A 13,631-nucleotide genomic window follows, 5' to 3' on the forward strand; every position below is an offset into this window, starting at 1 on the left:
ACTGATTTTTGCCATAAAAGACAAATCGTAATTTTGACCCATGTACTGTATTTTGGCTATTGCTATAAATATACCTGTGCTACTTAAGACTGGTTTTGAGGTCCTGGGTCACATTTATGTGGGCAGGGGGTGGGTGGGATATCCGTATGAAGATCAAAATTGTGAAATGGCCTTAAATGATTACTAAACAAATACGGGACACCCTTACCATCTCACAGTCCAAAAGTGCCAAATGATTAAAAATCACATTCATTGGCAAGTTCCTATGTGAAACAGTGTTTCTCGCCAATTAGGCATTCACTTTTTATGAATTCTAACAAATCAGGGTTGTGAAAACACATTATTGCTTATCAAATCACAAAGTCTGTAATGTGATTAAATAAATATCTGATGTGTTGTGAGTTGCATAGCTTGACCTGGCGCGGTGTTCTTTTACACACAAGCAGCTCATGATCCACTGTTTTTAGTGTCTCGAAATGGCTCAGTTCAGAGTAAATGACTCCCCATGTGAACTCTATCTCTGCAAGAGCTGTGAGTTTAGGTTGCTTCTAATGTGCATTTAAAAATGCAACATCAACCATCTTTCCAAATTTGTAATAAACATTTTTTGTAAATCCATTGTCAAGAAGCTTTAAGGATAAAAGCTTTGGAATAAAATGCTTCAACATTAAGGAAACTTGGCTTGTCAAGAAGTGTTTTTCCCATTGATACTGGATAATTTGATAATTTTTCTACAAGTTTGATTGCAACACATAATCATTACTATTAGTGTTCATCATCTGTTTGATTACACCATTACTGATTTTAACATTTATACCATATGTACATCGACTTGACATACAGTAGTCACCACTTGTAAGCTACTAAATATATTGTAGTAGCCTACATTTTGTACAGCTGCTTTGCAACGATTGTATTGTGAAAAGCGCTATGCAAATAAACTTGAATTGAATTGAATTGAATATTGGGAAATATATTGGTGGATGGAGAGGATGATATGACCAAAATCATATATAATTTTATTTCACGGTAGCAATATACATTATAGTTATTTTTGCTTTAAATAAGGTCTTATGATATAAAAATATATGATACCATTGAAATTTCATAATTCTTGTCACCAATGTCAGTATGACAAAAAACCTAATCTACCGTGGAACAAATACATCGTATAAATTAATAAAATGTCCGAAAACTCTGCATATTCTTCTTTCACTCTATATATTTCTTCTTATTAAAGTTACAAAAGTGATTCAGTCAAGAGCAGTGAGATTTTCTCTCTTTTGTTGTTCGATTAACATGAATGACAGACAGCAGTAATATTAGACTGCTGTCACTTTAAGAGCTCCCTGGATCCAATATACTCTTACACGTGTGTTTCCTTTCTCAGCTGTTTGCTTTCACTTAAGACCAAAATTACTGTGTTTACACGGATACTTGCAAAGAGAGGCATTTTGACACATGCAAGTGTGTGGATATAACCATTCAAGGCCTATAAAGCGGCAAAAAGTTTTTGTGACCACGTAGCACAGCAACATCATGTGAATATATAACCGTAATAGAGATGACATCGGCTAGTCATGCTTACCAGTATATTGCCCACCTCTAGTTGGATATTTAATTGTGTATTTTCATTTCCCTTATTTTTATATTTAAATTAAAACAGTAATAGGTAAAGTTCTTCTTTTAAAACACATAATTAAATAACACTTAAATGTAATCTTGAGGCAATTTCAAAATGAATATTGCATTTAATTTTTCATATTTATTTATTAAGACAAACTATTTTAGAATTGTATGTTGCACATAAGGGGAAAATAATCATCTGCTTGGTGGTTTCAGCCAGACGTTTAATATCAGTGCATTCCTAATTTGTTCATTTGTATTTTGCTTCCTTAGGCCAGCTTCAAAGCACTACAACAAATCTTTTCCACTAAAAACCTCTCTAGAGTCTCATTATACTGATTTTGGCAGTATGCAGAAACCATTTGTACCTGGCTAAATAATTGAAAATGTCAGATCAGAGTCATATTTCTGAACTATTTTGTTCTGTTTGCCATATTGAACAGAATGGCACCCTCTGTCATCCGGGGCAATTACGAACTAGATGTGACGGGAAGCAGATGTTAGAACATGGTGTGATCTATCATCTGTGATGGATAACACTTCCAATCCAGTAATGGCCATTTGTAACATTTGATTAACAATAAGAGTCAAAAATAGCGAGCTATTACCGCTGTGAAATGGCCAACTGTTATTCTGCATCTCGGCGTGAGTCATCCTTCATTTAACATTCAGAAAAGCTATCCATTATGCATCATAATTACTGTTAGGAGACTTGAAGAACAATGACCTCACAAATGCTCAAACGTGCGGTAAAAGGCTCTTAGCGTTGGGCAGCGTTTAAAACTTACAGGTTTTTGACATGCGTTTCTTTTCAGATGTGTTGATGGACTCGACGACGGCGACGGCAGAGCTGGGCTGGACGATATATCCATCATTGGGGGTGAGCCTCATTCAAATAATTTAGATGATCAGACGGAGCATAAATGAATAATTCAGCGCACAAATTCAGTGTGACTCATGTGGTGCAGAAATAGAAGTTGAATGAATTCCAAATTAGATTATTTTTAATGCAATCCATGCCATTTGTCTCATTTCTGCACATTTTTACCTTAGATGTCAGAATGTGTCTGTAATGGTGCGAAACCATGAACGAATGGTCCATAAATATGCAAATAGCACGACAAACATGCTTTTATTATTAGAAGCACATATTGCTTATTCAACCATTATTATCTGTGCTTCATCCCAGTGGGAAGAAGTGAGTGGCTACGATGAGAACATGAACACCATCCGCACCTACCAGGTGTGCAATGTCTTCAACGCCAACCAGAACAACTGGGTGCGTACCAAATACATCCAGCGGCGGGGAGCCCAGCGGATCCACGTGGAGATGAAGTTCTCCGTGCGAGACTGCAGCAGCATCCCGAACGTCACCGGCTCTTGTAAGGAGACTTTTAATCTGTACTACTTCGAGTATGACAAGGATGTAGCCACCAAGGTGTTTCCCGCCTGGATGGAGAACCCTTGGATCAAGGTGGACACCATTGCAGCTGATGAGAGTTTCTCCCAGGTGGACCTGGGCGGCCGTGTGATGAAGATCAACACGGAAGTACGCAGCTTCGGGCCGGTGTCCCGTAAAGGCTTCTACTTGGCCTTTCAGGATTACGGAGCATGCATGTCGCTCATTGCCGTGAAGGTTTTCTATCGCAAATGCCCCCGAGTTATTCGGAATGGGGCCATCTTTGAGGAAACATTGTCGGGTGCGGAGAGCACCTCTCTGGTGTCCGCCCGGGGCACTTGTGTACCTAATGGAGAGGAAGTGGATGTTCCCATTAAACTGTACTGCAATGGAGATGGGGAGTGGCTGGTACCTATCGGACGCTGCGTGTGCAAGGCCGGGTATGAGTCTGTGGACAACGGGACCATTTGTAGAGGTGAGTTTTGGTTCTTATTCTGTGTTGCTTACTTGTTGAGTATTTTGAATACTTTAATCTGCACTTAAATGTACACTATCAGTCAAAAGTTATTGAACAGTAGGATTTTTAGTGTTTTTTAAAGAAGTCTCTTCTGCTCACCAAGCCTGCATTTTTTTTTAAGTACCGCAAAAACAGTAAAAATGTAAAATATTTTTACTATTTAAAATAACTGTTTTCTTTTTGAATATATTTTATAATGTAATTTATTTCTGTAATCAAATCTACATTTTCAGTATCATTACTCCAGTCTTCAGTGTCACATGATCCATCAGAAATCATTCTAATATGCTGATTTGCTGTTCAAGAAACATGTTTTATTATTATTATTATCAATATTTAAAACAGTTGTTCCATAGATCAGCATTTATCTGAAATAAAACGCTTTTGTAACATTATACACTATACCATTTAAAAGCTTGGAGTCAGTAGAAATTAATACTTTTATTGAGCAAGGATGCTTTACATTTATCAAAAGTGATGATAAAGACATTTATAATGTTATGAGAGATTTCTATTTTTAGATAAATGCTGTTCTTTTGAACTTTCTACTCATCAAAGAAAGCTGAAAATTCTGTGCGGCTGTTTTTAACATCATAATAATTTTAACTTGGTCTTGGCAGAGTAGATGCTATGCTGCTGGTGCTGCATAAGGAGTAAGTAAATGCACATGAAACAGTGACTTGATTTAAAACTGCTGTAAGGAAAATGGGGAGAACCCCCGAGCAGATCTAGGCAGGTGGTGCTGGGGAAGGTGGAGGGTTAGCAAAATACCATAGCATGCTGCAATGAACTGATTTGATACAAATTAGGAATAAATAGGTTGCATAGATAGATTGATAGAAACAAACAAATGACTGGATGAAGCAACCAGCTTTAAGTAAACCAGTCAGCTGCTCAGAAGAGTTTCATGACTGAACTATACATAATAAATGTTTTTTGAGCAGCAAATCAGAATGTTTTTTTAAGGATCATGTGACTGGAGTAATGTACTAAACATTTAGCTTTGAAATCACAGAAATAAATTACATTTTAAAATATAGTCAAATAGAAAACAGTTTGTAATTAGTAAAAATATTTAAAAATCTTCCTTTGAATCAAATAAATGCAGGCTTGGTGAGCAGAAGAGACTTCTTTAGCAAAGTTTACTGTTCAAAAACTTTTGACTGGTCCACCAAAAACTGAAAATGCTGTCTTATTTGTTCACCGTCATGATGTTACAAACCCATATTCTGTTATTTTTTTGAGGCTGTAAGACTCCAAAAAGGGCAAAGTACTTCATGTAATCATACACTGTATTCTGTGTCTTCTGAAGCTGTATAATTTCTGTTAGACCACAATATAAATCATTATTTATTCATTATTATTTCTTCTCAAAGCAAATATGGCATATATAATGCATTTTGGATGTCAATAACATCAAAATTCATCGTGACTTCAAACCTCTATCATAGGTATCATATTTGAGAGCTGCGGTTGAAGATCATCCGTGTCTATCAAGACTTTGAAATTTTGGTTTGTTCATCGCAAAAAGCTATTGTGTGGCTTCAGGGGTAGTTCACCCAAAATTGAAAATTCTGTCATTAATTACTCACCCTCATGTCGTTTCAAATGTCCAAGACCTTCATCTTCAGAACACAAATGAATACATTTTTGATGAAATCCAAGAGCTTTCTAACCCTGCATAGACAGCAACACGACTGACACATTGAAAGCTCAGAAAGGTAGTAAGGACATTGTTAAAATATCAGTAGTTCAACCAAATGTTATGAAGCTACAAGTAGTTTTAGTGCACAAAGAAAGAAAAAATAACGTCTTTTCTCATGAATGAGCGACAAAGACTGATACAGAAGAGAAAAAAATTGTTGAATAAAGATGTTATTTTTGTGCACAAAAATAGCTTCTCATAGCTTCATAGCATTATGGTTGAACCACTGATGTCACATGGACTATTTTATCAATGTCCTCACTATTTTTATGGGCCACAACAATGTTTCAGTTTTATTGCTGTCTATGTAGGGTCAGAAAGCATTCGGATTTCATCAAAAATATCTTAATTTGTGTTCTGGAGGTGAATGAAGGTCTTACAGGTTTAGAACAACACAAGGGTAAGTAATTAATGACCAGAATTTAATTTTTGGGTGGGCTGTCCCTTTAAAGAAGTAGTTAAGAGATATCTTTTTTTTTATATTCTTTTCAGAAATTCTGATTCTTATTAAGTTAGAATAGATAATAATAAGGAAAAAAAAAAGCATATTTAAGAAATGTAATATTCCTGACTTATTCTTAAGTTTTGCTAACTTATTCGTAGCAGAAAATAGCAGAATCTTATTAAGAATTTTTGTTTATCCATCTCAGAAAATATGAAATATTAAGTCATATAGACTTTATAGTGCTTTAAAGTGCTTTAACATCCTTTTTGGAGCTAGACAGCAGCACATCATCTCTATCTTTAAAAGCTATTTTTGTGTCTAATGAAGAGAGTATCAAAATGAGAGTCTGAAACCACATTAAGCCGAGTAATTAATAATTCAATATCAATTTCATTTTTGGATGAACTTCTTTAAAGTCTGCCAATCTCATCCTTGTCTGGTCTGGTTTTAACGACTCACTAAAAAGTGAAACTGTTGTTGCTACTTACAGAGCAATTTCTAGCAGATCTGACCCTTTAAAAGGACGTTCATAGGATGTTGTCAGATTGATTTAGACGTTATCACATGAAGCGCATTTTTAGGTAGCCTGACAAAACATTTTTTACAGTGCCGGATGCCAGCAATGATAAATTAATAATGAATAGCCTCAGATTTCTGCACCCACCTAAAGCACAATGAAAAAGAGACACATCGCCAAATTAAGAAAAAGCCTGCGTGCAGATTTACAGTCATTTGATTGTGTTTTTTTACGCAGTGACAGAAAAGGACGACTTAAAGGAGAAGTTCAGTTCCAGAACAAAAATTTACAGATAATTTACTTCCCTTGTCATCCCACATGTTCATGTCTTTCTTTCTTCAGTTGATAAGAAAGTATTTTTGAGGAAAACATTCAAGCATGTTTGAACTTTCAAAATGCAGTTTAAATGCAGCTCTAAACCAGGGGTGGGCAAACTTTTGGACTCAACATACACTACCACTCAAAAGTTTTTGAACAGTAAGAGTTTTTTGTTTTTTAAAGAAGTCTCTTCTGCTTACCAAACCTGTATTCATTTAATCCAAAGTACAGAAAAAAAAGTCAATTTAAAAAATATATATATATTTTTACTAATTAAAATAAAAATAAGTTTATAAATGCAATTTATTCCTGTGATTTCAAAGCTGAATTTTTAGCTTTTGTTGTATTTTGTATCAATTAAATGCATGCTTGGTGAGCAGAAAAGATTTCTTTCTTTTTTTTTTAAAAACAAAAAAAAAAATCTTACTGTTTAAAAACATTGGACTGGTAGTGTAAGTAAAAAACAAACACAAATTAGTGGCATTCACTATAAACATTTATTATAAACACCCAGCCTAAATATTTAAAGTGAAACTAGCGACGTGGTTGCTGGAAAATTCACAATACCAACTCACTTGCCTTTCTTGTTCATCACCAATCCAAATGTGCATGCTTTGAACTTGACCTTAATTGCTTTATATAAATCGCAGCACATTTCAGATGATAAAAAAACACAATTTATAATCCAAAAAAAAGTACTATATTAATTTTCATGAAAATGTGTGTGGAAAACAGAAGAAGAAAGCATAATAGCCTATTTGCAAGATAAAATGACCAATTATTTCCTTGTTTTCCCCACAAAAGTACAGTGTCAATTAGCAGGAGGACCTATAGACCTTTTTCCTGAGTAAACAATGAGCGCCACCATTACGAATTCTAACGTCAGATTGGATGATCTTCTGTTCCGGTCTCCATAGGAACCCATTCAAATAGCATCCATCTGTTTTAATGTCGCTAACGGAGGCAGCTTCGTGTCATTTACACACGCATTGAGGCACACAATGACGGTCATTGCGACATTGCAGAGTGATGGCGCTATAGAGCCATGTGCTTTTTAAAAACATTTGAATAGGTTTAACATTTTTCATTAACATTTTTTTAACATGTTTGCCCACCTCTGCTCAAAACAATCCCAGCCGAGGAAGAAAGGTCTTATCTAGCGAAACGGTCGGCCATTTTCGAAACAAATTGACAGTTGATTTATTTTTAACCTCAAACACTCGTCTTTTTCTAGCTCTGTGTGAACCGTTTTTTTCCGGTTCAAGACAGTTAGACCCATCTTATTTTCTTCCCTAACTTCAAAATCATCCAACATTGCTGCAGAAGAACCGACCCAGTGTTTACAAAGTGACCATGCAAAGAAGATCAAAATGCCCTTTACAAAAAAAGGTAAAACAGCGATGTAGGGAAATGAGGTGAGAAAACGAGATGGGAGTTTTTCGACATACCCTGACTGTCTTGACCCGGATTATACAAACTACGCATGCGCATCGCAGAGAAAAGACAAGATGAGCATTTGAGGTTAAAAAGTATTTAAATTGTCAGTTTGTTTAGAAAATAACCGATCGTTTTGCTAGATAGGACTCTTCTTCCTCGCCTGGGATCATTTAGAGCCATGCATTTTGGAAGTTCAAACTCGCGGGCACCATTGAAATCCACTATCTAGAGATAATTCCTGAAATGTTTTCCTCAAGAAACATACTTTCTTATCGACTAAAGAAAGAAAGAACATCTTGGATGACAAGGGGGTAAGTCAATTATCTGTCAATTTTTTAACTTCTCCTTAATGTCCTTCGTGAATGCACACACGCATACGTCTTACTATTGAGAGCTGCCCTGCAGGTACAAAACATTCACTGGCCTTATCCTTATGAAAGCCAGTTGAAAGACATCAGGCCATTGTGTCCTCCAGCCTGTGTCCGTCCATGTGCAGCGGTTTCCTTACAGTGTTATTTCAAACGAAATGTGCACACGCGCATGCACACGAGCACTGACCCTTAAAACTGTTTTTATAACATGAGATCTGGCCGTTATTCTTGCATTACTCGACAAGGAAGCAGCTCTCTGTGTCTGAGAACAAAGGAGCCGTAATGAATAGAAATCCTCCAGTCAGTTGTAACGCTGCGTTGATAGGTTGGAATGAATAGAGGGATTTGGGTATAAAAAGGTGTTTTTTTTTTCGCCCTCGCTCAGCACTCGGCAGATATGATTACATTCAAGGAGAGCAGGGCAGCGATGAGGGAACGATTTTGGCAGGGTTCTCCTGGGTACTGTTGACAGAATCTAAATTACTAATATCCCCCCATCTGGAGCAGCTGATGGATGGAAATCGGCAATATCCTGGGCGAGCACAAGGCAGAGCGTCTCTTTTATTTCCCCTGGTGTTAATCCTCCTCGCTGCCACCACTTTAATGACACTCCTAATTGACTAATTTGGAGTGCGCAGGGGGAGCTGGGTGGACGCTTCGACGCGGCTCTCCCTGGCGAGTCCATTCAGAAATCAAGCACAACTAATGAATCCCCCTGTGGTTGTTAACCAAGGGCTGCATGTAGACAAATGGATTTATGAGTTCCATTTTCTGTCTCTAAAGAAAATATGCAGTAGCGGTACTCATTAAAGCCAAGTAGAGACATAATGGTCTAATTGATAGCGAGCTTGACGCGTAATTCTCTTATACTGTAATGTTACTGGAACAATGGCACAGCGCTGCATGCTTCAGGTCAATGTGACTTCAAAAGCCCTATGTGAGTGGTTTCATCTCAGTGGCTCAGTGTGTTTTTTAAGGCCTTCCAGTGCTCAACAATAAGGATTTTGTCTGCTGGCTTAGTTGGATTCAGCCTAATAGTGTTGTATTTGCCTTGGCCAAATTTCTAATGGCTCCAACTCATAAAATGATAACTTTTAATTATATTCTAATTATGTTTTTAACAATAAGGACGTTTGGCTTTTGTTTTGACATTTGTAAGTTAAGCCAGTAGTTAAAAATGTTATTGAATATTTTTTTTTATTGCATTTGTTAAATGTTTTTTTGGCTTGTAGACCTGTATGTAATGATGGCGACAATAATTAAATTAAATTATTATTATTATTTTTTAAATGTGTTCTTTAATACATTTAATAAAAATGAAATAATTTATATATATTGACATATAAAGGTGTTTTTTTTTAACTACAGAAAGCATTGACATTCAATAGTTGGGCCATTGGGCTGTTGTTATTGTTGAGCCCTGTCAAAAACAGTTTTTGTATTTTTTTTTCTAAATAAATAAATAAACATATTATTAAACATATTTTATTATGTTTTTTTTAAATATTTTATTGTTTTTTTAAAAATACTTTATTATTTTCTAAAATATTTTATTATGTTGTAAAAAAAATATGTTTTTAAAAATATTTTATGTTTTTAAAAATATTTTGTTTTTAAAAAATATTTTATTGTTTTCTAAAATATTTTATGTTGTAAAAAATATTTTATTATGTTTTTAAAAAATATTTTATTATGTTTTTATTGCATTTGTTAAATTTGCTCTTTTTTTTTACTTCAAAAAGCATAAACATGCAATAGTTCGGCCTTCAGGCCATTCTTATTGTTGAACCCAGACAAACACATTTTTTGCATTTTTTTCTAAATATATAAATAATTAACATGTTTTTAAAAATATATATTTTATCATTTATTTTATTGCACTTAAGTTTGTTGTGTTTTTTTTTTTATCCTTTTGTTTTTTTGTTGTTGTTGTTGTTGTTGTTTTTTTACTGAATTGTATGTATCTAATGCTGGCCCCAGTATATAAATTTATTGTTTATTCATTTTTTTATATATGTCAAACTATATATATTTTTTAATTAAGTTTACTTTTTTTAAACATTCAATAGTTTATTAGGTTTTCGAGCAACAATGGCTATAAATTACACTGACCCAAAACTCTGTAACACTGGCCGTGGGCCATCAGGCCGTTCTTATTGTTGAGCCCTGTCAAATATTTAGCCTATTGAAACATGACTAACCATCCTTATGAAAGGAAGTACGGGAACAGCTTGCGAAATAGCATTTATACGTGTTTTGTGCCAGGAACGCCTCTCCTCTCCATAGCCAAGAGCTGAAACTCACCCACACCTCAAGTAATTATAGTGGTAGCACTAATTCAGTTAATCCAGCTGACATTCTGACCCTCTCTGTTCTTCTCTGGAGATCTTCTTCAGTCCTCTCCATGTGGTTTTGGGATGGATATTATTGACTGGCCTCCTAGATTGCATTTCATAAGTAATTACATAGACCTTCAAGTACAGTCTCTGCTTGTTTTAACGTTTAATGATTATAAATGGCGAAATTCAACCGGACGGTGTTGGCCGCAGATGAATTACCTCCACTGTATGAAGCTGGACTGTGGCCAATCCCTCAAGCCCGCCTGTGTCTCCAAACAAGATAAATGTCGGCTGGTTTTGCTTATATTGTGTTATGGCCAATCAATACATTCCTCTACGGACAGCTGAAATGTCTGTTTGTTTCAGTATGTTGACCTTTCAATTAGAAGTAATGGCTTTGTTATCTTGTTATCTTTGAATATGATATTTTATTATCTAGGGAGTACCTTAGACCTAAACCTCAACTTTTTTGATTTGTTAGAGTAACCTCAAAGCTAAAAGCTTACAGTAAATCAAGGCTGTGTATTCTTAATTATGTAAATGCAGTGTATCTGGAGTGTTGCATTTGGTAAATGTCCACTGGAATGTGCTCTCTGTCTTTTAATCTTTCACTGTCACTGTTGAGGGCCATTCAATGACCTTTGTGCAATGCTGCCGCTGTTTAAAAGCTCTAGTTTCATGTATTTACGCTGGATAATGTGTTCGGATGGGCACGATAGATCATAATGTACCAACACTCTCTGTTTTCAGTACATTGGGGTCACAGTCTCAATTTTACTTCAACCTTCATGACTGTAGATGTTTTTCCTGACATATAAAGAGCTATGGGTTTGTATAAACATTTTTTTTTTCTGATTCATTGTGATTTTGGAAACAAATAACTCTTATAAACTAGTTCCTGCTAATTAATTTGAAACATACTGGGGAGCAGTGGAGGCAGATTAGCTGTTTGATTCATTAACCCTCTGGGGTCTGAGGTGTTTTGGGGCCCTGAAGAAGTTTTGACATGCCCTGACATTTGTGCTTTTTTCAGTATCTTAAAAACATATAAATGGTTAAAGTCAGATTACATTGTAATCAGCACATATTGGGCTACAATAATATGCAAGCAACATTAATGTGCATGTTTGTGTTTTTGAGAAAACTATGTTTATGCGTGGTTATTGAAAATCTAAATTTTTGAAGTCACTGAAATAAGGCCATGAACGACTTATAGGACATTTCTTTACAAGACTTTAGATAATTGGATGTCGTAGGCTAGAATTTTTTCAACCAAATGATGTGAAAATCATCTCGTTCACTCGTTCAGAGAAAACAATATATTGATTTAAATTTTATAAAACATGTTTTGTGATCGAAAGGGATTATTCATAGGTGTGGCAATGACCCATGAATATTTAGCAGTTCACACCTGAGAGACAAAAGAGCCCTAATGGCCCCATCAGTGACTGACTTGAAACTGTGAGAAGATTCAGAGAATGGAGTTTTAGATTATTTTTATTTTATTTACTACACTGTATAAACAAAACATACATAATGAACGTCAAAGACACATTATTGAGCTCCCTCATCTAACCACATAGATGTGCACAGACTTTGTGGCATTTCTGAAAACTTCTTCTGAATTCTGTTCAACAAATGAAACAGGAAAAATCTTACCTGCTATTTTGCATGCACACAAAAAAAGTCAAAAACTTTTTTTACACTAGAATATCAGTGTAGTTGAACATCTCAAGTTTATAGTGCTCTCACAGGAAAACAGTTTGAAGGGACTCAAGGGAAAGAGGGCAGGATTCACTTTTGAGCAGGTTTGAGATCACTACAAAAACAAAACAAATCAAAAATCATATCAGGATCATCTGTCAGAATACAGTCTATACTCTAGCATTTATACTAATGTAAAAAAGGACATGTAATATCTGAGAAACTAATAATTATCGTTTAGCACTATATTACTAACAAACGTGATGTAAACACACTCTCAGTGTAAGCACTCATATTATATTATATATTATATTTCACCCTACTGTTGTACAATAAAATAAATTAATTAATAAGTATGATTCTACAGTCATAAAGATATCGTCATAAATGCATCTCACAGTCATAATCACATCGTTTTTCTAGAACATTATAAATATCCTGCCATTGTGTGAGATGCAATCAAACGTACTTCATAATGTTTCATTTGATTAAGTCAGGAATTTTAGTTTGGAATAAGTCTAACTAGTAAAATGTGTACATGTTTTGCCAAAGGATTAACAACAGCGAAAGCTAGTAGGAAAATGAAAGTAAGACTTACTCATGTAAATATCTCCTCCTGCTGGGTTTGCGTCGCATCACGTCCTTCTTATGATCGTGGTAAATATAAGTCTAATTCCTCACAGCATATCTTCATTCAGGAACAAACTGTAACCAAGATGAACTTGAAGTCATGTTGCTTTGTTGCGGTGATGTGGGAGTTTCCTCGCATACAGATACTCCGGTCCTTGCCGCGATTGCAGCACATGGCTAATTTGCATGGCAAAAGATTTCGCGATAGTGGGCGCGGTCACATTAGAGATAATTAGTTGGAACTGGATAGACTAGACATCTCCTTGGTTTCATATAGATTAATTTATCACAGATTATTGGTTTTTGATCAAACTTACTTCGTTTAAAAGCATAAATCTCAAGCTTTCAGTAGATACCACTTTTCTGTTTGTGTGCTAAGTATTCACCGAGTTTGAATGATTTAAGTGACGCATTTCTAAAAGCAGTTCGCGGAGACAGAGAAAACAGAAATCACCCTGTTTGTTTTCTTTATTCTAAATAAAAAAGCACAACTTTCTGCTGTTCCTGTGAGTGTGCACAAATAAAAGTACACACTTTACAGTTTCCAATGATGTATATCTCTAATTTGTATGACTAAAACCGACAGAGCATTTTTAGTGTCTTTTGCGCTGATCTAAAAAAAA

The 13,631-nt window shown here is 35.2% G+C and overlaps 1 protein-coding gene across 1 annotated transcript in view; it reads left to right on the forward strand.

Annotated features, from left to right (window-relative positions):
- The window catches only part of LOC141290556 (ephrin type-B receptor 2-like), a 51,856-nt gene that overhangs the window by 31,693 nt on the left and 6,532 nt on the right, over window positions 1-13,631 (forward strand). Inside the window, exons 2-3 of the mRNA XM_073822677.1 lie at window positions 2,442-2,506; window positions 2,816-3,500. Of these exons, the coding sequence (XP_073678778.1) occupies window positions 2,442-2,506; window positions 2,816-3,500 (750 nt within the window). The remainder of the gene's footprint in view (window positions 1-2,441; window positions 2,507-2,815; window positions 3,501-13,631) is intronic.

This window comes from Garra rufa, chromosome 18 (genome assembly GCF_049309525.1).
Source record: "Garra rufa chromosome 18, GarRuf1.0, whole genome shotgun sequence".
In the NCBI taxonomy this organism is placed as follows: domain Eukaryota; kingdom Metazoa; phylum Chordata; class Actinopteri; order Cypriniformes; family Cyprinidae; genus Garra; species Garra rufa.